At 42.4% G+C, this 26,539-nt stretch overlaps 1 protein-coding gene and 1 pseudogene across 2 annotated transcripts; both read right to left on the reverse strand.

The window, feature by feature from the left end:
* Positions 1-891: 891 nt before the first annotated feature.
* LOC112435023 (sialidase-3) lies at positions 892-24,104 on the reverse strand. Of its 2 annotated transcripts, XM_024802892.2 has the most exons (3): positions 23,990-24,104; positions 2,270-2,361; positions 892-2,167 (listed from the first exon to the last, which is right to left on the reverse strand). In XM_024802892.2, exons 2-3 carry the CDS (start codon positions 2,315-2,317, stop codon positions 1,241-1,243), a joined length of 975 nt encoding a protein of 324 aa, XP_024658660.2. In that variant the 5' UTR covers positions 2,318-2,361; positions 23,990-24,104; the 3' UTR covers positions 892-1,240. The 2 variants fall into 2 exon arrangements, with proteins under 2 accessions (XP_024658660.2, XP_024658659.2); XM_024802891.2 differs by lacking the exon at positions 23,990-24,104 and having other exon boundaries at positions 2,270-2,580.
* On the reverse strand, positions 6,748-18,029 carry LOC101487993 (sialidase-3-like; annotated as a pseudogene).
* Positions 24,105-26,539: the final 2,435 nt, after the last annotated feature.

Here is a 26,539-nt window from a genome sequence, read left to right on the forward strand (position 1 = left end):
CCATTTTCAGAGGTTCAGAGATAATGGGAAAAACTATATAACTGCACAGTAGCACTCTGAAGCACCTGCCAATCAGTTTTCCAGCATTAACTGAATCTAAGCAGAGGGTATATCACTGGAAATTTGAGAATTTACCCTGCTACTTCTATAAGCAGTTACATTATTAAACAATGCTACTATTACTCAGTCATATATGATCATACCATGTAGTGGCTCCACTTTGTTTTACAGATATGGCAGTATCTTTCATGAGCCGGTTCTCTTCTTCTCCACTGTTCATTTCTCATATGTCAAGCAATTTCAGACTTTTGCATATAAAATTTGCATTTATGGTCATGTTATAAAACAGCTTTGATTTTTAAAAGCAAGACTGTGAGCTACATTCCTAAGTACTTCAGTAACAAAATATCTGATTCTCCCGGTGGACGCTCCTTCATAATCCCTCTTTCGTAACCTGCAGGTCTGTACTCCATGATCGGGTTTACTGCTCGGCTCTGCAAAGGCTACAGGAGTCTCTCCGACTTTTTCACAGATTAGAGCGGGAATCCTGTGAACCCTGATTTTCTTTTATAAATTTCTTTATTGACTCCTATATATTTTTTTCATTATTCACAGTTTTATTTTATTTGCAGTGTCCAGGTTGTTGTTGTTACTGTAACAACAAATAATATCAATAATATTATTATCTGTGATCTACTTTAATGTGTTATGCAAAGCACGTTTAAACCTTTTGCTTGTTTTATATTGTTTTAACCTTAAATTCACTACAGTTATTTGTTTATTAAAATATTCATTGTGGATGTTGAACTCACAGTTTGGAGTTGGTGGGAAATAAATGAGCAAAAGAACAGATAGTTTTACAATAAAACAGCATATGTTAACTATTTTTATTATTTTCTGCAATAAAATCAAATGCATTCACAACCATTAATATGATATTTGCAACATTAGGTATGTTTTCTTCAAGGAGTGAATAACTAGATTAAAACTTTTGTTTAAACTGAGCATCCATGTTTAATACTCACTGAAAACAGGAGAAACTGTAAAGTATTTTTTAAAGTGTTAATCCTACAAGCTTCTCAGTTTTCTTATTCATTTTTCATGCAACAAGCAAATAAAGATTTTTACATACAAAGCAACACTTACTGCTTTAAGTTGTGCACATATACATATGAATCTTTTCATCTACACACCTGAATAAAAATTATTCTTTTTATATTTTTCTTTTCTTTTCTTCAGTTTATTTCTTGGTGATGTCCTTATAGCTAAAGACAACAGAGGCTATCTGCTCATGTATTTCCTGCTGCCCACACTCAAACAGACATGCAAACCAGCCATCATCAATGTAAGCCAGGTCTGAGTAACCACTGGGTCCCTCATTAATGATGCAGGGTTCGCTCCATGCCTTTGGATCACGTGGGGATTTGTTCAGATACACACCTAACTTGACCCTGTGTTTCGGACTGGTTGGGTGCGTGAACAGCAGCCACTTTTCAAGGTTCTGGCTTGGGTCACTTTCTGTGTTTTCACTTTCTTGTTGAGCTGGGAAGGAGATCACGCTTCCGTGACAGCCTGAACCTGTTTCCATAAGCTTGTTTTCAGGTTGAGGAATGGTAAAGCTATGTCCATTATCATCACTGACTGCTTCCACTCGATGGCCGCCCACATTACGGGCGTTGCAGTAGATGTGGTCTTTGGAAAGTTCAGCCATTTCACACTCAACTGATACCACTGATTCCTCATTAAATTTCCGTATGAAATCCCCAAATTTCCAGTTTTCACCATGACTATCACTATACAGTGAGATTGCATATGGTTTACTTGGTTTGATCGCAGTATAAGCATAAACTGGGATAATCAGTCTACCACTCTCTGTTTGAATACCATGGCCTGGCCCAACAGCAAATGTGGCCCAGTTTTTTATTTCACTTAGTTCGTCCGTCAAATTGGTCACGTCGCTCCAGGTTTCTCCGAGATCCTCACTTGTGATGAAGCAGAGACGGGTCCGGTTGTCACATTTTTTTATTTGGTGAAGCTCAGTGATGCCGTCTTCAACACAGATGAAAAACAGGAAAAGTTTCTTGTTGACCTTGTCATACACCGGGCAGGGGTTCATTGGACGGTGTCCATCAATAAGTGCCTTTTCCACCTCTTTGAGTTCTAACCACTAAAAGAGAGATTGTTCAGGAGTAAATAAAACAGAACAGTTCAAAACAGGACTGTAATTAACAAGTAATTTAGAACTGAAATGGCTGATTATCACTATTACCTCAGTCGTCCTCTGACAGCATTTCTGCTTGATCTTTCCTGTTCTCATAACCAGCTTTTCTCCGCTGGCATCATCTGAAGTCTTCCTCTGCTCTGCAAAGGCAAGTAAAGTTTTACTTTTTTCCTCATACAGAAGAGCAGGGATCCTGTAAACACATTGAGCAGCTTCCTTAGATTCAAAGACAGGTTGTTTCTGCAGCTGAGCTGTTGTTGAACATCCACAGCCCATGTTTGCTTTCCTTGTGTATAAAATGGATATTAAATTATAAAGAAGCCTTGCTGGGTTTATCTCTGCGGTCCTAGAATTTGATGTTGCTTTGACTTTTATAGGCTGGCTTTTAGAGAGTGTGGATGAGGGAGGGATCTTTGTTTTTATCACAGATCGATGGTCATTTCTGAGGAAATGATTCACATTTCATTGAACTCCACCCCTCATTCCCTTAACAAATTAAATAGGCAAAACCCGTCTTTTATCATGCATGTCAGGAAAACAACCAGAATGAAAACCTTTAATAGCTGTTATGTCTGAATTTTATTATTTTGTACATACAGCGGTATAAAAAACAATGTTTGCCCCCTTCCTGATTTCCATATTTGTCACACTTAAATGTTTCTGATCAAACAAATTTAAATATTAAAAAAAGATAACACAAATATAGATAAAATGTATTCTCTGGATGAATGTATTTATTATAAAGGGAAAAGAAATCCAAACTACATGGCTGTGTGTAAAAAAGTGATTGCCCTCTAAACCTGGGCCACCCTTAGCAGCAACAACTGCAATCAAACTTTATTGATAATTAACAATGAGTCTTTCACAGTGCTGAGGAGGATTTTTTGGCCCACTCATCATTGCATAATTGTTGCAATTCAGCCACGTTGAAGGTTTTCAACCATGAACCACCTTTTTAAGGTCATTCCACAGCATGTTAATCAGATTCAGACCAGGACATTGATGAGGCTGCTCCAGTCCTCACTTTCGTACTCTTAAGCCATTATGAGGTGGAATTACTGATGTGCATGATGATGAGATAGCCTTTATTTGTCAGTTGCAGGTCTTTTACCCACAACCGAGATGACAGACCTTGCCGACCGTACATACAATACACAAACATCACATTGGGGAGACAGGTCAGGCTAGGTAGCGAGGAAAAAAAACATCGAAATGTGCAACACAAAAGGATAATACAGGAATGCACAGGTATCAACACACCATAACACAATAAACACAGACAAGTGTAGCACTTGGTAAAGTGTTAAGCTAAAATATGTCCAAAACATTCCACGAATCTGTTGGTATTTGTGTTATTCAATTTGCATGTGGACTGTCGGAAACAACTCAGCACTGTTGTAAGCCGATGCTTATCTGGTAAGAGAGTAACATGTGATTCTGTCACCTGAGGTCCAATAGTGCATCGTGAAAGTGATCTTAGAGCACTGCTAAACCCTATGCCGACTTACGCCATCTCTACATTGTCACAAGGAAGAGAGAAGTATATTTATTTATTTCTGTTTCTTATTGTCATGTTTTCTCAATGTTGGGACAACATTTATTTAGCAGGGGAGGAATGTAGCACTTGGTAAAGTGTAAAGCTAAAATATGTCCAAAACATTGCACGAATCTGTTGGTATTTGTGTTATTCAACTATATGTTTGGATTTTTGGCTGCTACATGTTTTTCCACCAGTAGGGGGCAGTCACGGAAAAAGAAAAACTATGTAAAAAAAAAAAAAAAGAAAAAAGAAAAGAGAGAAGAGTGTATTCTTGGGCTCTGTATGTGAAAGCCACAGTTCTGAAGTACCCCAAATAAACTCGGTTCTGCTGTTTACACCAAGTTGTCCTGGAGTGGTGTAACATTTTGGAGGTTCCACCGAGATAGTTTTGGGACTACTTCACACAGAGGAACACGGTAAAGGAGCTAATGCTAACGGATTGCGACAGTCTAGCTAATGCCATGCAAACTGTTTTTTCTCCGGTCGGATACACTGAGAGAGTTTTATTCGTCTTAGTTATCTTTCAAGCATGTCTGTGAACCGTGAAGATTTTTTGTTGGAATTGGAGCAGAAGTTATGTGGATTTTCTTTGGAAGAACTGCTCAGAGTATGTGAACTATGTAATATTACAGAAAAGGGCAGCGAAGAAATACAAAGCAAATCCCGCAGAGCTCTCGTTAAGCTTATTAGCCAGTTTTGTGAACGAGAAGAGTTTTTACAGCGAGAGGATGAAGGCATGTCGGTGCTTCTGGAGCTAAATGATGTGCTGGTTTTGCTGGTGGAGGCGCGGTCAGCGGCTGTCGGCGCAGGAGCGGTGGTCCGGTCTTCATCTTCAGACAGAGCGGAGATGACGGTGGAGGCTGTGCACGAGGAGCAACTGGCAGCGGCGCAGGCACCTCCGGAGCGGCGGACAGGGCCGATGACATCGCTGGAGCATCAGGCGGCTCAAGGGACATCAGCGGAGCAGCAGGTGGCCATGAGGACGTCGCTGGACGGCGAAACACAGCGCAGGGGGAGAGACTGTATTGGCAACAGCTGCTGTAATGTTTCATCAGGTGGATTCAGAAAAGACTTCAGTATAAGTGGACATGTGGGTGAGTCGACAGCTAAAGACACGCTGAGTTTCAGTAGCTTAGAGCACCAGATGGAAAGCGGCTTAAAAACGGGCTACTCTGAAGCTGAGATTGTGGAGGCTGTCATACGTGCCATCATTCCTGGGTTAAAACTAAGGAGCTATTCGGAAGGGAAAGAAGATCTCACATTGACCAGCCTGAGACAAGTTCTAAAAGCCCATTATGCAGAAACGGATGCAACAGTACTGTACCAGCAATTAACCAAAGCTACACAGGGGGCAAATGAAACACCACTTGAGTTCCTGATTAGAGTGCTGGATTTGCGTCAAAAAATCCTTTTCGCATCTGAGCGCACCCAGTCTAGCCTAAAGTATAACAAAGAACTTGTTCAAAGTCAATGTTTTCAGTCCATTAGAACGGGTCTTCTAAATGACAATGTCAGAGCAGAAATGAGAGCATATTTGCAGGATGAAAACTGTAGCGATGAACTCTTATTAATGAAAATGCAAACAGCCCAGTACAATGAAAGCGAGAGAGCGTTAAAGGCAAAAGCCCACAGGTCATTTAGAACAGGACTAAATGTAGTTGAGCAGAATGTAGCGCTTACTGATCCCCGCACAAGCCAGCCTGACACAAAACCGGCTAAAACCCTCAAAGATAACTCCTTATTTGCAAAAATTGAGGAAAGTAACTCAGCAATCAGGGAACTCACAGGACAGGTAGCTTCACTAGTGCAAACTGTCCAACGACATAGAAGTGGTGATGGTGATAGACAAGTCAGGGCATACAGAAAGGCAGCTCAGAGACCAAAAAGGCGATGCTCTGCATGTCAACAAGAAAACAGGGACTGTGACCATTGTTTCAAATGTGGCAGTGACTCTCACTGGGCAAAGGGATGCAAAGTAAGGGGAGCTCAGAAGCAGGAAAACTGGGCGGGGCTGTGACTGCGGGACAAGCCACAGCTTCAGCACCAATGTCCCAATGTGATAACATTCCCAAGGCCCAAAGCTTATCCCTTGCACCACCAACTGACTCAGGAAATCCTAAAAAAGGAACCAACCCCCAAACGTGTTCTATTTAAGTACCAAAAAAAGAAAAGTAGCACAGCTTGTGGGCAGAAAGTGTCTAGTATGGTGTAGAATGAATAACTGCAAAACACAGGCACTGTGGGACACGGGAGCCCAAGTTTCAATAATGAGTGCATGCTGGAAATCAGACAATTTACCTCACTTAGAAGTTCACCCCATCAGCGATTTACTAAGTAAGGATGAACTTTTAGACTTGAGAGCTGTAAATGGATCTGAAGTCCCTTTCCAGGGTTGGGTAGAAGTTAGCCTTAGCCTTTGTGATTCGAGAGGAAAAGCTGCAGCTCAGAATGAGGTTCGGGTTCCAATCCTAGTAAGTCAGGATGTGATGCAAAAACCAATAATAGGGTTTAATGCTATTGAGGAACTGATCAAAAAAGACACTACTCAGTCCAGTGAAAGCTTGTCTCTACTCAGAAACTCTCTAAGAGTAGGATCAAGCAAAGCAGAAGCACTGTTGAACCTTATCCACACCACCAGTAACGAGATAGTTACTTATCCTATCAGATCAGGACGCAAAGCTATTGTCGTACCGGGTGGGCAAATGTACGGCGTTAGTTGTTCCATCAAAACAGACCTAAAGGTAAAAAGTGAAATGCTTTTCGAGCCAGATGAAAACTTGTCTTTAGATGAGGGTCTGAAATCTAACTGCCAGTTGCTGTCTATATCAGACAGCACCCGCAAAGTCAATATCTATGTTACTAATGCTACCAAACATGACATTGTGTTGCCACCTAAAACCCTTCTAGGTAACATAGAGAGGGTAACACATAGTTATCCTGTAAATCTCAAAGAAGCTCAGATAGGCTCGATTGTAGAAAAAGACAATCAGAACTCACCTAGCTTGGCAGAAGAGCCTTGGGAACCACCTGTCAATTTGGGCCACCTTAACACAGAACAACAGGCGGTCGTCATGGAAATGTTAAGGGAGGAGTCAGGCGCATTTGCTAAACACAAAGAGGAAGTTGGTTACATAAGAAATCTAAAAATGGATATCAAACTCACTGATCAGATTCCTGTAGCCAAATCCTATAATGCGGTCCTACGTGCTCTCTACGATGAAGTAAAAAGTCACATTCAGGACTTGTTAAAAAAAGACTTTATTCACAAATCAACCTCACCATATGCCTCTCCAATAGTGTGTGTGAGAAGGCAGGATGGAGGCCTGAGACTGTGTGTCGATTATAGGGGCCTCAATAAAAAGACCATTCCAGACAGACACCCTATTCCACGAATACAGGAAATCCTTGATGGACTTGGCGGCAATAGGTGGTTTAGTGTGCATGACCAAGGCAAAGCGTACTATCAAGGTGAAATCAGCGAAGACTCGAAAAAATATACCGCCTTCACAACACCCTGGGGGCTGTACGAATGGAATAGGATCCCATTTGGACTCACCAATGCACCTGCAGCTTTCCAGCGGAGCATGGAGGAAAGTTTGGAAGGCTTGAGGGACAAAATATGCACTCCATATTTAGATGATGTTTTGGTGTACAGTCAAACATTTGAACAGCATATTGAAGATTTGAGATCAGTTCTCAAACGTCAGCGGGCTTGGGGAGTAAAACTAAGACCTGATAAATGTGACTTGTTTAAAAATGAGGTCCGCTATGTGGGCAAAATCATTTCAGCAGACGGCTACAAAATGGATGAGAAAGAGGTACAAGCAGTACGAGCTTTGAAGGACAACCCACCAACAAACATTAAAGAGCTGAGAAAGCTTTTAGGATTTTTAGGATACTACCGAAGCTATGTACAAGATTTTTCAAGACATGCAAAGTGCCTATATGATTTACTCTCAGTTGACCACACGCAAACACCAGCGCGGTCAGCCAAGGCGGGGCATGCTGCACCCACCCAAAAAATCATATGGAGTGACAGCCACCAAAAAGCACTAGACTCTAGACTATTTGGTGGATGTTTTGACTAATCCACCTGTGATGGCTTATCCTAAGTTTGAGGAACCCTTCATTCTGCACATCGATGCTTCAGAAGAAGGCCTTGGTGCAGTCTTGTATCAGAGGCAGGACAGTAAATTAAGAGTCATTGGATATGGGTCAAGAACATTAACACAAGCTGAGAGGAATTACAGGTGGCACTCAGGGAAACTTGAGTTTTTGGCACTAAAATGGGCTGTGACTGAGCGCTTTAGAGACTATTTGTTCTATGCTCCCTCAGTGACAGTGTACAGTGATAACAACCCTTTAACCTATGTTTTAGGCACAGCTAAACTGAATGCAACAGGACACAGATGGGTTTCCGAGCTGGCTGATTTTAACATAACACTGAAATACCGACCCGGAAAAAGTAACGTTGATGCAGACTTTTTGTCCAGAACACCTTCTAGTATGGATTCATACATGTCAGAATGTACTGAGCTGTGTTCGCCTGAAGTGTTAAGCGCAGTACTGAATGCCATTGAAACACAGGAAGACAAACAACTGGATTGGATATCAGCCATAACATGCAATCCAGAAGTAAACAAAATACTTACAGAAAATCCGCCAGATGTGAGGATCACAACGCAGGAGCTATTGCAAGCTCAAAAGCAGGACCCTGCCATAGCTTATGTTCTCAACTTAAAGAGTACTGGTGCGAGTTTTGACAAGACATCAGCGCTCAAAACCCCTAAAGGAAAACAGCTACTACACGAGTGGAAAAAGCTGTTTATCTCAGATGACGGGTTGCTGATACGAAAGACTGTGACTTACACTCAGATTGTGATTCCGGAATCGCACAAAGAACTGGTGTACAAACACCTTCACTGCGAAATGGGTCACTTGGGGGTGGACCGTGTGATGAATTTGGCAAGGAGTAGGTTTTATTGGCCGAATATGTACAAAGATATTGAGTTTTTCATTACACAGGTGTGCAAATGTAATATTCAGAAAAAACCTACAGTTCAGTGTAGGGCCCCCATGTGTCATGTGCCAGCTACTGTACCCTTTGAAATGGTCTCAATAGACTATGTCCATCTCGAAAAGAGCAGGGGAGGGTATGAGTATATTTTAGTGTTACAGGACAACTTCACCAAGTTTGCTCAAGCCTACCCTACACGCAACAAAGCTGGCAAACCAGCAGCAGATAAAATTTTTAATGACTTTTCCTTGAAATTTGGTTTTCCTGGTAAATTACATCACGATCAAGGCAGAGAATTTGAAAACCATTTATTCAAACAGCTGCAGAAGTACACAGGAATAGCCAATTCAAAGACTACACCCTACCATCCACAGGGGAACCCGGTGGAAAGGTTTAATCGCACTTTGCTGTGAATGCTGCGGACCCTGGATGAGGAAAAGAAAGGAAACTGGAGTGACTACGTAAACAAAGTTGTGCATGCCTATAATTGCACAACTAGTGACTCGACAGGATACTCGCCCTTTTATTTACTCTTAGACATCCACATCTCCCTATTGATGTAATTTTTGGACTGAGTGAGACGAACAAATGCAAATCATATGAGGATTATGCTCACAAATGGCAACAACAAATGAAAGAAGCATATGACATTGCATCCAGAAACATTAAAAAGACTCTGGCAAGAGGGAAATCACATTATGACCTGAAGAGACAAAGTGCTGTACTCTCACCTGGGGACAGGGTACTTGTCAGGAACATGTCAGAGAGGGGAGGCCCGGGAAATTTACACTCCTATTGGGAGGATCAAGTTCACATAGTGATCTCTCAAAAGGGGGAAAACAGCCCTGTCTATGAGGTTAAGCCGGAGCGTGGTGCTGGGCGAGGCCGTATCCTCCACCGCAACATGTTAATGCCCTGTAATGCATTACCGCTTCCCACAATAACAAGAACTGAACGAAGCCACACTACACAGACACAAAAACAAAGAGACCTACAAGACGCATCGAACCATATAGAGAGCTCAGATGATGAAGAGCAGTATTGGTCTCAGAGAGTGAGGCACCACCACTGTCAGCCTCAAGGGGATTTAATGGTGTCTGCACCTGCTACTGAACTGGACCAGGACCTTCAGCGAAAGAGCACGGAGCTTAGAGTGGATGCTGAAGAATTTCAAGTAGATATGGTGAATGGACAAGGTAACGCTAAACATGACACCTCAGCATCACCAGACACTGTTGCTTCGTCAGGTCAGCCCAGTGAAATGAACCCAGAACTGTCGGAACCGCAGCCGAGAAGATCTCAGAGGAAGAGATGTCCACGGAAAATATTGACTTATGATGCGTTTGGCCAACCAGTTCAAAGAGCAATTGGTCACAGTGTTAACCCATTGTATGCCAGTGCAGCAGCACCGCCATTCTATGACCAGTTTGGAGTACCTTGGGCAGCTCTACAAATGCCTTACTATGCAGCTTATGTACCAGTTAGTTATTATTGAACTGTGAAAGAGTTTTTCTGAATTTAAATGATGTTATTTTTCAAAAATGTATGGGGACTTACAAGGCCTTACCAATATGGTGACACAAATATTTGATACTTTTGGGGATGGTAGCGTAAGACATTGGATCATTATGTTTGATGAGGTAAATTGTGATTAAATGGTTACTATCTAAGTTGACAAGCTCCAGAGCACGTGGTAAAGTGATAGTAACGTCTTAGAGGGTAATATTTGTATGTGGACTGTCGGAAACAACTCAGCACTGTTGTAAGCCGATGCTTATCTGGTAAGAGAGTAACATGTGATTCTGTCACCTGAGGTCCAATAGTGCATCGTGAAAGTAAGATAAGATAAGATATCCCTCGCACAGGCGACTGTCCCACTCTGCCTGAAGTCCTCCACCATAGTCCCCTTGCCTAAGAAGCCCCACATCACCGGCCTGAATGACTACAGACCGGTGGCACTCACCCCAGTGGTAATGAAATGCTTTGAGAAGCTGGTCCGCAGACACATCACAGCAGCCCTGCCCCGCAGCCTGGATCCACACCAGTTTGCCTACTGAGCAAACCGATCCACGGAAGACGCTGTAGCCACAGCACTCCATGCTGCATTAACTCACCTGGAAGAGCATGGTAACTATGTGCGGATGCTCTTCGTGGATTACTGCTCAGCTTTTAACACCATCCTTCCACACAAACTGGTGGCCAAGCTACAAGACCTGGGGCTTCCATACAGCACCTGCATGTGGATCAATAGCTTCCTCTCGGGCCGTAGACAGAGAGTCAGAGTTGGCCATCACACATCCTCAGCCCTGAGTCTCAGCACTGGCTCACCCCAGGGCTGTGTGCTCAGTCCACTGCTCTACTCTCTCTACACACACGACTGCACTCCTCGTCACCACAGCAACATCTTTGTGAAATTTGCAGATGACACCACAGTGGTGGGGCTCATTTCCAAGGGAGACGAGTCTACGTACAGAGACGAGGTGGAGCAGCTGACGTCATGGTGTAAGGCCAATAACCTCCTCCTCAACACTTCAAAAACCAAAGAACTCATAATAGACTTCAGAAGGAAAAAGGCAGAGATCCAACCACTATTCATAAATGGGGACTGTGTAGAAAGGGTGGCAAGCTTCCGCTTCCTGGGAGTCAATATAGAGGAGAACCTTTCCTGGAGTGTGAACACCTCCGAGCTGCTGAAAAAGGCCCAACAGAGACTGTACTTCCTGAGAATTCTCAGGAGGAATAACATCACACAGAGACTGCTGGTGTCCTTCTACAGAGCCACCATTGAGAGTGTTCTAACTTACTGCATATGCATCTGGTACACTAGCTGCACAGGGGCTCAGAGGAAAGCACTCCAAGGGATCATTAACACCGCCCAAAAGATCACTGGCTGCCCTCTCCCCACACTGGAAGTTCTACACAACGCCCACTGTTTTAAAAAGGCCCAAAACATCATAAAAGACACCTCACATCCTGGCCACTCCCTGTTCGAACTGTTGCCCTCAGGCAGACGGTACAGGGCAATCAGAGCAAGGACTAATAGACTCAAACACAGCTGTTATCCAACTGCAATAACACATCTGAATACTACAAAAAAATGTCCATCACGCCACTCTTGTGTTAATCTATGCACGGTCTGAAGCATGTGTGTGGGAATGTATGTGAATGTTTTACTGTTATATCTTATTAGTATTTTAAGTATTCTATCTATTTTATTTATTGAATTTTATTGTTTTATTTATATTTTGATATTGCTAGGGATGATGCAATGATCGGGGACCATTCTTAATTTCGTTGTTCTCATGACAATGACAATAAAGTTTCTGATTCTGATTCTGATTCTGATAAGATAACCTTTATTAGTCCCACACGTGGGAAATTTGTTTTGTGATCTTAGAAAAGTGATCTTAGAGCACTGCTAAACCCTATGCCGACTTACGTCATCTCTACATTGTCACAAGGAAGAGAGAAGTATATTTGTTTATTTCTGTTTCTTATTGTCATGTTTTCTCAATGTTGGGACAACATTTATTTAGCAGGGGAGGAATGTAGCACTTGGTAAAGTGTAAAGCTAAAATATGTCCAAAACATTGCACGAATCTGTTGGTATTTGTGTTATTCAACTATATGTTTGGATTTTTGGCTGCTACATGTTTTTCCACCAGTAGGGGGCAGTCACGGAAAAAGAAAAACTATTTAAAAAAAAAAAAAAGAAAAGAAGAAAAGAGAGAAGAGTGTATTCTTGGGCTCTGTATGTGAAAGCCACGGTTCTGAAGTACCCCAAATAAACTCGGTTCTGCTGTTTACACCAAGTTGTCCTGGAGTGGTGTAACACAAGCAACATGGGAAAGTGTTCCAGTGTGTACATCTGATGTGGGACCGCTGTAATCTTTCGACTGCGCCTCCAGCTGACCCGATGTCCACATCATGGGGGAGGTAAGCGTTGGAGGTGGCGTTGGATAGGGAGGGTGATGCGTCAGTGAGTGCTTATCAGTATCAGTATATGTATGTGTGTGCGTGTCCATAGTTCAGCTGAGACAGTGTCCTTCGCCCCGCCAGGCTAAGTAAACAGTCTTCCAGCCAATCCAGGTGGCCTTGCATGGAATGGGAAGGAACAAATTCAAATTTTATTCGTCATGTACACAGTCATACACAGTACGATATGCAGTGAAATGTTTAGACAACTGCTCGTGACCTAAAGAAAAAAAAGGAAAAGGCTATGAATAAGATAGGAAATAAATATGAAAAATTAAAAAGGGTAAATTTAACTAGGAAGGAATAAAATATAAAAAATTAAGGTTAAAAATGAAATAACTGTACAACACAAATTAGAATGAAGGGTAAATTTAACTGGGAAAGAATAAGATAAAATATATAAATTAAAGTTGAAAATAAAATAACTGTACAACAAAATACACAATACACAGTATAGAACTATATAAGAATGTATGAAGAAATATATATATATATATATATATATATATATATATATACACATATACACACAATAACAGCAGCTGTACAAGTATTAACTGGAAATGAAGAATATAGTGACCAGTGTTGTGCAATCCACATTATGTCTTGTGCAGTGCAAATATGCTTAAAGTGATTTAAGTGATGAAGTGAAAACAATGTCCAGAATGTCCAGTGTGTGTGTAAGAACCATATGTGTGGGTCAGTACTGTGTGGTGGTGTGATTGAGAGACTGTATCGCCTGCAGGAAGAAGCTCCTCCTCAGTCTCTCTGTGTTGGTCTTCAGGGAGCGGAATCGCTTTCCTGACCTCAACAGAGAGAACAGTCTGTTGTTGGGATGGCTGAGGTCCTTCACGATCTTCCTGGCCTTGGTCCAGCACCGCCTGCTGTAGATTGAGTGCAGGTCAGGGAGCTCGGAGCGGATGGTGCGCTCAGCTGACCGCACAACCCTCTGTAGAGCTCGTCTGTCCTGCATGGTGCTGTTCCCGAACCAGGTTAAGATGTTTCCCGTCAGGATGCTCTCTATGGTGCACGAGTAAAAGTTCCTGAGCACCTTGGAGGGCAGTTGGAAGTCTCTCAAGCGTCTGAGGTGGTAGAGACGCTGACGGGCCTTTTTCACCACGGTGTTGATGTGACAGGACCATGACAGGTCCTGCGTGATGTGAACTCCGAGGTATTTGAAGCTGTCCAGTCTCTCCACTGGGCACTCGTTGATGACAGGGGTCTGGTAGTTCCTCTCCTGCTTAGTGCTGAAGTCCACTATCAGCTCCTTTGTCTTACTGACGTTTAGAAGGAGGTTGTTCCTCTGGCACCAGTTCTCCAGATTCCTAATCTCCTTCAGGTAGGCCGTCTTGGCTCAGGGGCTCAGAACACACCCCTGGGCGGCTCCAGTGCTGAGAGTGGTGGAGGCTGAGACATGTCCCCCCATCCTTACTGCCTGTGGTCTACCAGTTAGGAAGGTGGAGATCCACTGACACATAGATGAGCTGAGTCCCAGATGCTCCAGCTTGGTGGTGAGTGTGGAGGGAATTATGGTATTAAATGCAGAGCTGTAGTCTATGAAGAGCATTTTAACATAATTCCCCCTTCTAGTGTCCAAGTGAGTGAGTGATGTGTGGAGGAGATGAGAGATGGCATCGTCTGTGGAACGATTTGGACGGTAAGCGAACTGTAGTGGGTCCAGTGTGTCTGGTAGTGAAGAAATGATGAAGTCTCTGACCAGGCGTTCAAAGCACTTCATCACTACTGAGGTGACGGCTACAGGGCGATAGTCATTGAGAGAAGCAGGGTGGGGTTTCTTCGGGACAGGAACAATGATGGACTCTTTACTTTCCCTGGAATAGCCTCCCACTGTCGTTCTCTAAAACCTAAAAGAGAACTATGGATTTGATCAACTGGTCTCTGAATGCTATTGACACCCTTTTCTCAACGAGAAATCTGGGCTCGGGAGAGCCTGAGTGCCCTGGAGGGACTTTCCCTGCCGGATACACAATGGACGGGTGGCAGAACTGGAGGATCATGTGCCTGACGGGACTGTCGATCGAGGACGCTGAAGATATCTATCTATTCGGAACCATGATAACAGGGTTCATGCTAATCGGAGTTGGCTTAGCCCTGGTTTATCGGAGAAATAAGAGAGCGGAACCGGCTGTTCAAACCCCCCCCAAGGCTGCCCGCTGGAATCGGAAAGGAACGAGGCGCGACCTCTCACAACGAACGTAATATGGTCAACACCTTGGAGACGCTTGCAGCTGCTGTGAAGGCTCAAAACAACACCATTGAGCGTATGAGGGGAAACATCAGAGAGAGGCCTGCTCAAAATGAGACCCTTGAGCGACAGTTGGAAAACATCGCGGAACGGATCATTGCAGTTGTGAGGTCTCAGAATCAAAAGAATGATAACACCATGGAACAGAAGTTTGATACCATCATGGGGAGGCTCGCGACTCTCCAACGGGAGATCGAGAGGCCAGTGTCAGAGTGTTAAAGAGCAGCCTGAAAATTCTCCTGGGCTGCTCGCATGGAAATTAACAAAATCAACATGAACATTGCGGACCCCCATAACGCGCCAGCTGCAGGCCCAAGGCTGGAGCCAAACAATCACTCCCTGATAATGACTGTGTTACGGCTATTCTTCCCATCCCATGCAAGGACACCTGGATTGGCTGGAGGACTGTTTACTTAGCCTGATAGGCCGAAGGACACTGTCTCAGCTGAACTATGGACACGCGCACACACACACACACTTACACTGATAGGCACTCACTCATCCCCCCTCCCCTTCCAACGCCTTCGATGCTTGTTTCCTGCGAGGGAATGCGGCGGGCTGTGTGCCGTGCTGGAATGGTAGCGCTGTGCAGGGTGGCTGCTGTGTTCGCTTCGGATTACTCCTCACCCCCCACCCACCCCTGTGGCTTGTCATGTCTTCACAATGTTGTGCTGTGGACATTTATGTGCTTTTTGTGCAAAGGAGTTTTTTTGTTTCCTGTTCTCATGCTGTCCTACCATGGAAGCACAGCATGAGTAGGGGTCTCTTTTTTCCTCTTGCACTTTCCCCACTGTAGTGTAAATTTCAATGTTTTTTTCTCTGATTCTACCAATCTCCGACCTGTATCCCCATGTAATGTTTGTGCTATATGTGTAAGGTCGGGGGGGGGGGGGGGTCCCATTTCACTGCAGGGCAACCTGCATGTGACGAATAAAGGTTTGATTGATTAAAGCATGTGGGGATGACCGACTGAGATAAAGCGATGTTGAATATCTCAGTGAACACAGGAGCTAGCTGGTATGCGCAGTCTCTGAGGATACGACCTGGGATGCCGTCTGGTCCTGCTGCTTTCCTGGTGTTCACTCTCTTGAAGGCTCTCCTTACTTCATGCTCGGAGATGACGAGCACGTTTCCGGTGCTGGCAGTATCTTCCTGTCTGCAGCCGTTAGCGCCGCTAGCACTAGCATCGTTGGAGTCCTTAGCTGCAGCCTCGAAGTGAGCATAGAAAGTGTTCAGCTCGTCTGCCAGAGTCACGGCCGCGTTCGTCATACCGGTTGTTGGTGCTTTATAGTCCGTTATTGTCCTTAGTCCCCGCCACAGGCTCCTAGAGTCACTCTGTTGGAGTTGTGACTCTAGTTTCCTTCCGTAGCGCTGCTTCGCCTCTTTCACCGCCCTCCGCACGTTATATGACGCGGCTTTGTACGGGTCCATGTCCCCCGTCGTGAGTCCCGTGTTGTAGGCAGCGGTGCGGGATCTCAGAGCGTCGCGGATGGTTTTATCCACCCACGGCTTCTGGTTGGGAAACGTTGTGATAGTCTTTGTCTCCACGGTATCATCCGCTAGTTTCCCGATGAATCCCACAACCGCTTCCGTAAACACGTTGACATCATCATCGGAGCTGTTTCTGAACATGTCCCAGTCTGCGTCATCGAGTGCGTCCTGTAACGCGGCCACCGATTGATCCGTCCAGCTTGTTTCCAGGTTGGGGAATGGTAAAGATATGTCCATTATCATCACTGACTGCTTCCACTCGATAGCCATTTTCATTACAGGCTTTGCAGTAGATGTGGTCTTTGGAAAGTTCAGCCATTTCACACTCAACTGATACCGTATTAAACAGTTCCCCAAATTTCCAGTTTTCACCATGACTACCACTATACAGTGAGAGTGCATACGATTTACAATGGGAACTGAACAAAACATGTAATTAGTTTACAACAGCAACGCGAGAGGGAAGCACTACTGCGACAAGTTTAAGCATAAACTGGGATAATCAGTCTATCACTCTCTGCTGGAATACCATGGCCTGGCCCAACAGCAAATGTGGACCAGTGTTTTATTTCACTCAGTTTGTCTGTCAAATCGGTCACATTGCTCCAGGTTTCTCCAAGATCGTACCTTGTGATGTAGCAGAGACGGGTCCTGTTGTCATAGCATTTTCTTTGGTACATTTCAGTGATATTGTGTTCAACACAGGAAAAGTTTCTTGTTGGCCTTGTCATACACCGGGCAGGGGTTCATTGGACGGTGTCCTTTAATAAGTGCCTTTTCCACCAGTTTGAGCTCTGACCACTAAAAAAGATAAGTAAATAAGTTCATAAGTAAAAATAATTAAATGTTCATAAGTAAATAAAACAGAACAGTTCAAAACAGGACTGTAATTAACAAGTAATTTAGAACTGAAATGGGTGATTATCACTATTACCTCAACCATCATCTTCGATGATTCCTCCTTTATCTTTACTGTTCTCATAACCAGCTTTTTCCCGCTGACATCATCTGGAGTCCTCCTCTGCTCTGAGAGATTACATATGGATCAGAGACCTTTCATATGAAAACACTAAACACAGCACAAGCTTCAGAAAGACACTCACTGAAACAATCAATCTACTGCTATGATGGTCTGAGTGAGCTGCCCGTAGGTTTCCAGTGTTCCCATGTTCTCATTCGCATCCACCCCGTCCTCCTCATCTCACCTGAACAGCTCACCTGAACCTGATCCCTGGCAATCAGTGAGACAGTATTTAAGATGGTAAATCTCTTCTCTGTCAGTTTATCAGCTAAGTCAAGTTGGTAACAGGCCTTCATGAGCTGTTTGCAGTCATGCTATGTCAAAACACCTCACCAAGAATCCCTTCCTTGCATTTTTCAAGTTCACGTTTGCCTTATAAATAAAGCTTGTGTTAAATCTACCAGTTGTCTCTGTGTCTGGTCTGCGCTTGGGTCCACACTCACGTACTGGCCTCCGGGCTCCTTTGACAACTGCACTGTTTTTCAGGACTATGAGCATAACTGCACAGGTATTGCTGTTGGTTGGACAAATAATAGTTGCTTTGGAATTATCTACTGATCATTCTCCCCTTAAATGGGTCCTAATTCCCAATTCCCCTTTTAATATAAATATTTTTGTACTAGCATTCCAGTACACACTTGTACAGAGTTACTTGTTTGTGGTTAATACTCAAACTGATATTGAAGCAAAAAGCACCAATGATCGAGGCTTTGCATGTTTGAATTTGTGCAAAAGGTGAACTTTGCCTTTCAGGCATGTTATTATGAATGCATGGATATCTGGATGTTTATTGAAAGCTGCACAAAGAAGTAAATATATAATTTCCTATGCATCTATGGAACTGGAGAAAACTCACTGATTATAAGTCTTAATGTTACAGAACATGTAGTGATGATGATGGATGAGGATGTTTGTCATGTCAGTTGATTGTGCTGTAACCAAACTCAGTACTGATGTGTTCAAGCAAGGAAAAAATGGGCACAGTTTGGAGAGTGTGTATTACACAGTAATAATTTATCATTAGTTTTGAGGGTAACCTTTTCTTTCTGAGGAGAAAGGCTCACACTTACAAGTCCCTTATTAATAATAAATATACAGTGAAAGTCAGATGTGTTACTTGTATTTTTATTAGCCTTCACCAAAGTCTCCAGCTTCCCTTCTCAAGGAAGACACACACTTTTATTGACTTTGTGCTGTACCTTCCTAAGTAGTAACAATGAAACCCCTCTTTAATTATTGTGTACACTACAGCTGTGTTCTGGAGAAACACACACTGAAAGCTGTGAACAAAATATTAATGCTGGGCCTACACTGTTATGGTTTCCAAATCACTGGATGTTAACTCTCCAGTAGCCTTCCTGAATTCACTGCAGCTAAAAACATCACAGGTTATCTGTTTAATTTCAGTTTGCTTCCCACACAATGAACATGCAAACCAACCATCATCAATATAAACCTAGTCTACCCACTGGGTCCAGGGTTTGGTCCATGATTTTGGATTGTTCAGACAGATAACTAGATATCACTTTGACTTGTTTATGCAGCCACTTGTTTATGTGTGGATCACTTTTTATTTCCAGTTTAATTTTGATCTGGAAAGGAAAACACACTTCTCTGACCTCCTGCTCTGGACCTGTTTCTGCAAGCTTTCCACCAGTGCGTGCCGACAATCGTTATCGTCATCATAAGCATAAAGTGAAGCTATCAATCTGGTGTCCTCTATTTGGAGCCCATGGCCTGGCTCAGCGATGGATTCAGCCCATGGTTTCTTAAATAAATTAAATACATTTAAATTTATAAATATGTTTTTAATCATGCTAAAAATTAAGCTTGCCTATGGAACCTGTTTACATTATACCCTGAACACTGCATATTTTTACAAAAGGCTCTCATCATCTTGCACAATAATATATAGAATATTGTGCAATATGCTGAGGCAAGCAGATTTTTTTGTTCTGTTTTTTATAACTTGAAAAATACCTTGTTCAGCTCAAAACTCATAGCAGGCGTTGGCTATTAATTTTTGCCAGATGACAATGTGAGAAAGTGGGACTCTTGTGGAAGTGGAATTCAGTTCTGCTCAATATCAGTTGTATATCTTTATAAACTTATTAATAGAGCCTTCCACAACAGTCCCACCATCAAATCTAACCCCTTGTAAAAATTAGTTGACTAGGTTAAATCGATTAAATCGAATAACCGGCCACCTAAGTGTTTAAAGAAGGAGAAAATCCATCCTGCTGTTCACGCTGGAGTTTTGTGGTCCAGACTACAAACTGATGTAGGACAATGAATAACTGTCATTAACTCAATCCTAGCTAGATTGTGACATGAAAAAGACTAACAAGAAGTTGCGGTAGTTTGTAATACCTGAAAGACAAATCTGTACCAGCTGCACAACTCTGTGCTGCCCTGAAGCCCATAAAATGTCCACATTCACAGCTTTTCTCTCCTCTGCACATTGCCTTTCTCCACGCTGCTCCGTTTCCGTTCCTACCTCCAGCGCTCATAAACAATTATTGATTGTTAATTGTTATTAATAATAATTATTATTATTGAACCTTTTTTAAATCTGCCTTTTTTAAGTCCCCACTTGTGGTATATTTACATACACGTATATTTATCTGCTTTATGAACATAAGTGAAGTTGAAGAACTCCCTGGCATCTGGTTTGACCTTTGTCTATCTCACAGCCATCAGGCCAAGTTTTGCTTCCCTTTTCTGAAAAGGGAAATAACAAGGAAGGGATAAAAAAAGAAAGTGAACTCTGCCATCCCTCCCTCATGCTTCACACTGCCAAAATTTATGTTAAGTCAAAAAAAAAAATACAACGCAACACAACTGCATCTCCTTAAAGCACCCAAGTTAGGTTTGTTTGCTTTGTTTTTTTGCATGATGTGAATTCAATTAAAAAGACTCTTGCAAAGACATCCTACCATGCTCCCAGTAACACTTTAAAACTATAAATGAGATACAATAACCTTTATTTCACTAGTTGGGCCCACGTCCTCATTTTAGGTTTGACAGCGTTTTAGTAGGTAAAGGTGAATGCTTGGACATGAATTGAGCCGCGGTTTGGGGAAGGCCTCGAAGGGGACTGGCGACGGCTCCCGGGCCTGGCAGATCGCCATGGACTAAGTAGAAATGAAGAAGTTAAAGAATTGAAAATAAGGGAGGGAGGGTGGGGCACGTAAACGAGAATGAACAGCTTGCAAAACTGGGGGAACTTATATAGATGACAACTGGATCTCCAAATGATTCTGATCACTGCTTTTTGTGACTCCAGCATGACTTTATGCCACACCCCAAGTTTACGCTTTCCTGTGTTTGTTCCAACTATAAAAATCTCTGAACAGTTAAGCAATGCGTTCTTGGAAGACTGCTTTAAATGACCTTCTCTCTATTACAGTTTTTTCTGATTGCGTAAGCACATTTTTTGTAACTATTGGCTAATTTTGCAAAACTCTTCACACAAATAAGAAAACCTGTCACCCAATCATCAAAACATTGTAGTTCTCTTGCAAAAGCAAACACAGCTAGATTAACTCTTCACACCTTCGTAAAAATGGTGTTTCCGTATCAAACAGTACACACAAGCCATCATCTACTAAGCACACAATGCGCCAACTGCACACTGATGGTATGAATACAAAACACATCTGGCTTTTGCTTTCTCTGTGCACAAGGTAGGCTATGTCAGTTTGAGCTCATACTTCTGTCATAGATCCATAAGCATAGAGGGATCCAAACTTCAAGTACTGGTGTTTATTCAAACACATCAAAACAAACACAAGTGTTTATTTCCAAGTATAGGATTATTTGCAATCGCCATAATGACTATATGGGTTACTTGGTCTGCAGTGAACATGCTTCCTCTGCCCCCAGCATCTGGTCATCTAGCAATTCTGTAAAGTACAATTTCAGTATTTTTACATCAATGGTGTTGGTGTGTTTCTCATTGGCATATGGCAGTGCTACAAATCTTTGTGCGAAGTGACTGTACTAACCGATTCTCATTTCAAGATGTCCTTATGGTACTTGCTACAGTGTAGCGGCTCGAGTTAGGCTGGACCCGTTGGCCAGCTTCCCTCAGGGTCATTCCACGGTTGATTACATGGTCCACTATTGTAGCTCTGATGTCATCAGCAATTCTATTTCTTACTCTTCCTACCCTTCCTCTCCCCCCTCCTCATCTTCCTCTCCCCCCTCCTCGTCTTCCTCTTGCTCCTCCTTGTCCTTGTCGTCCTCTTCGTCCTACTTCTTCACCTCCACGTCCTCTTCCTCGGCCTCCTCTACTTCTCACTCTTTCTACTCCCTCCATTGTACTCCGCACACACAGCTTACCTGTATTATAGTGCTTGGGCTGATTGCAAAGTGAACTAATTATCTAAAAAAGTTTTCACATGTGAAAGTGTGCCAGACAGTTGGCAAATTAGTGTTAATGATAGCCATACATGTGTATACTTTTGCTAGGAGTGTGTTGGAAATTTGGTAATTGAGTGTTGTGCAGTGAATTGTGCCTACAGTTTTGCAAAGTGTGTGTTACAAAATTGCAAACTGAGTGCAAAGCAGTTTTTGTGCTTTTAGTTTTGCAAACTCAGTGAGTGGTTTTGCTATAAGTCTGAATAGTTTTAGAGATTGTGCTACAGGAATCACAGTTAGGGTTTAAGCATTCAGAAAAAACTGTAATGTCATGAAAAATCCAGTTTGTCCAGTTTGTGTTTACAGGCAGGAAAAAACTGAATGCTTGATATTTAATGCAATCTCAAAATCATACATTAAGTCTAATATTTTCTAAAAGATGTCCAGTTCATTCATTTGTAGCATAGCCTAATACACCCAGGAAAAAAAGCAATATTAGTAGAGGCATGCGTGCCTATTGTGAGTCTGAATCCCATGTTTCAGAGGAGTCTGTTTTCCGAACTCTTTAAAGCAATTAGTGATCCACTTAAGGCCGACATAAGATTAATGCCAGAAGAGCCGACGAGCAGAGCTGTGGAACTAATCTGTAATACATCCCTGTGTTACTGACAACTTGTAGACATGAGGGAAACTGCAGGCCAGAGTCATCTGTACAAGCTCAGCTCAGCCCCTTTGAACCATAATCCCCCTCGAACATTTAGACACAGAGCAGAAAGGATCGCCGAGTGGCACAAAGTCATCAACCACACAATGCTGAGATTCACTTCAAAATAATGAGAATATGAAACAAGAGCAGAATCATGCACATGTGTGAATAAAAAGACCAAGTTGAAAGGCATAAAAGACATATGTCCGAGCATATGGTTGCCAGATTTTGCAGCAGACTTCTGATCGCACAAATAAATCCTTTTCTGGTCTTTGAGTGAGGATGGATGAATGGGAGGTGGATAACGATGTGAGGGAGTTTGTTTCATGTCAGGGGACCGCCGACGGTGTATGAGTGTGAGCGTGCTGTGCGACAGCTCCATTCACAAAGATATGCTTTGAATCAGATGTATGGACCTCAGTTAATGCAGCAAAGAGGAAACATCCTTTCTGATCCATTATGCTGCAATAAAATGTTTCTGAAATCATGAAAGCAAAATGAATGATAGAGAAAGATTCAAAAGCAATCAGAAGTTCAACTTCAGGCAAAAACAACAAAATGGCACAACGCAGGACACAATAATTAACGCATAAATAAAATACACAAGCTAAAGCTGCGTGCAAGAAACACAGTGAGAAAACGTGTTGTTATACTTTTTCATGTGTGCACAGCAGTGAACGAGCCGGGATGTGGTGGGTAAGATGTCGTAAACATGTTTGCAAGAAGTGATTTGTGGGTCTCGCATACATTTTGAATGGTGGCAGCATCAAACAGCTGTCACTGAAAAACTGCAGACATGTTTGAGCGGCCTCGTGTGTGCTCAAAAATGTTGTTTGCTTTACTTACAGCAGGAAACTGAGCAAGATAAATCTCAGATAAACTGATCTCATGTTCACACGCATGTGACACAAATTTGAGCAAACTGGCAGAGATTTCTGGCCACATTTACATTTTGTTTCACTTCATTATTGAGCAAAGCATTCATGGACACTTTTATGAAAGGCATGTGTGCGAAAAGCTGCAGTTTCTTTCATGGCCACTTGAGGCTTTATACGCATTTGTGCATTAAGGCTTGATGCACAATGACCAGGGGCTGGTTTCATTTTGCTCAGTTTTTTTCTCTTTTTTCTCACAAATACATCTTTTTAAAAGTCTGTTTCTTGCTTTGTTTTTACCATATCTCACGTAATATCCCAGTAAATTAAAAAGACATGCTGTAAAACTAAATCAAGAAGCTCCCCAGCTCTGCTGCTTTCTTATCCCAATTCTGGCTCGAAAAACAAAGCAACATGCAAAAACACGAGGCTCCAGAACAAATTGTTGCGGCATTGCACAGCAAGCATCTGCTAAAGGCAGACAAACAAAAGTGCTTATTGTTTTAATTGCTCACCATACTGTGTTCATTCATTGCGTCAGCTCTCGTGATTTCTTTTTAAGCCACCAGAGATGTTTCATTTTCAGGGATAAAGAAAAAAACTGCATGTGAGACGAGGTTTGAATCATTGTCTCCTTAAAAGTGCTAGGCGTATCTGCAGGTTGTGCAAGTGGGTAACTATTTGTGACAATGTGTTCATGAAAGGTGAAAACATTTCAATATGCCGCCCCCAAGTGGGCAAATACTGCAGCTGCTGTGTTTGCCACGTCATCCTGAGAAGTATGCTCATTTATAAGTTATACACTTTTCCTTCAGCTCTTTGTGTAGAGCAGCCTCGCCTTCACGTTTTTCTGCTCTAGATATTCTCCTGAGTTTGCCCTGCTGGACAGAGAGGATACTATTGAAGCTGTTTGCTTCCTCGCCCAAAATATGATGCATACCGATATGCCACACATGCACTAACTTTGGCCACACACATACTTCATCATGCTCTATATTCAGATTTTAAATATTTGCATGACAGAGGATTACATCTTTAAAAGAATTCATTCACTTTATTTTCCAGCATTTATTGGTTTCCAACTTGTGTGCAAAGGCTGAGTTTAACAAGTCAGAAAGAACAACAAGTACTGCAGAGCCAGGTGGGATAAAACCCATAGCACCCAATAACTAGAGCATCAGTGAAAATGCATTTTAACGGTTCCAGGTAACACACCTCGCCATTGTTGTTCACATGGAGTCAACATGAAGTAAAAGCTTTGTTTGATTTTGCCTTTCCACACTCACTTATTGTCTCATTATGAGGGACAAATGATCCAGCGGGGATGAAGACAAACCAAGAAAAGGCCCCGCATGCACAAGATTTAATGCGAACAGGGTGTATACAAACACAGTGTATTCTTCTTCATGCTGCGTTTTATGACCAGGAGTGGTCGGTCATTTAAGAGGGCAGTTTTAATGTCGCGTTGTGTAACTAGCCACATCTTTATCCTGTTATAACTTTATTAATTTGGCTTCAGCTTTCATCCAGAGTTTATAGGCCTTCGAAATGCCTGAACCTCAGAGGTTGGTCTTGTTGAACAGAGATCACCCACTGTGAGCTATGTAAACAGCTGTAAACCACACACAGACACATACTAACACATGCTGCACGGGAAAGAAACACTGACTCCTCAGGACCGGGGGGGGGGGGGGGGGGGGGGGGGGGGGGGAAGAAAAGAAAAGACGCTCAACCAAAAGCTGAACCTCAAAGGAAGAATTTGCAAATATCATGTAATACTTCTATAAGATCACCAAATAAATAAACCAAACACTGCAAATCAGGGAAGGAAAGTATGACATGTTTGTTTCAAAGTTGGGCTTCAAATTCAAGGGGAAAAAAAGAGTATTTGATTTGAAACGAGTTCATTAGTTTCAATAAATGAAATGAAATTTTTTAAAAGTTGTGCAAATGAAACTTTCTTTTGAGTACATTTTCATTACCCTGAAAACACCTTCTTATACTGATATTAATGCCAGAGGAATTCCTGTAGCGACATCCTATAACAGCAACGCAGTCCAATTCAGTGAGCTCTTTAGTCTTTCACTAATGTTTGTAAAAGCAGACTAAAAACACCTGAATTCAAAGATTGAGAGGTGTGGCCCATTACATTTATCCATGTAGTGTAAGTTCTCAACAATAAAAATTTTAGAGTATTTTTAGTGGCTATTAAATAATGCAAAGAAATGACTTTATACTTGGAACCAGTATTTTGTTCCTCTGTATGTAAAACCTGTTTCATTCCCTCCCCTCAACACCTTCCTAACAGACACACATTTACTGGACATGTTTTGACAGGTGGTCATCACTGGTTTATACTGTAGGCTGTAATTGCAGTCTGCACGAACAGCAGAAGAGATGGAAAGAGAGCAAGTGTTAGTGAGTACGTGGCTGTCTTTGTGTTATGAATATAACAAGATGACAGACAAGAAAGACCAAACACACACACACAGGAAATTTAGAAAGAGCAACTGAACATGAATCACAGACAGAATAAGTATTATTTCAGTCACAGCCAACACAGTTGTCAGTGAGTGCCATGACCAAAACCCTTTTCATTCCCTTCTGTCTATTTCATAAACTAACTTCTTTATTCCCAGCACATCTGGCAGACAGATGTCTATCTCGTCTTACGTCTCTTATTTTCTCTCCCTCGCTCCTTCTTTTCCCTTTGGGCAGGCCTGGTGTTAATCGCTCTCTCCTCCACCTGGCAAGACCACCCACATACTGAGCAGTGATGCTCAGGCCACCAGCAGAGTATGTGTGTGTGTGAGTGCATTATAAATTCATACACAAGAACATCACTTGAACTTACTTGAACTTACACAGGAGCAACAGTAACAGGAAATAGCCAAAAACTAAATTATTTGTGTGGAGATTTCACCAGTTTCAAAACTCAAATCCCCCCCCCCCCCAATGTAAATATTGAAGAAGAAATAAAAATATATTCTGCCCTAAAATTGAGTGAAAGCATATGAATATGGATTTGAAATGTTTTAAAGGAAATAGGGATGCCCAGCTATGAT

The sequence above is a fragment of the Maylandia zebra genome, linkage group LG6 (genome assembly GCF_041146795.1).
Source record: "Maylandia zebra isolate NMK-2024a linkage group LG6, Mzebra_GT3a, whole genome shotgun sequence".
NCBI classification, from domain to species: Eukaryota; Metazoa; Chordata; class Actinopteri; order Cichliformes; family Cichlidae; genus Maylandia; species Maylandia zebra.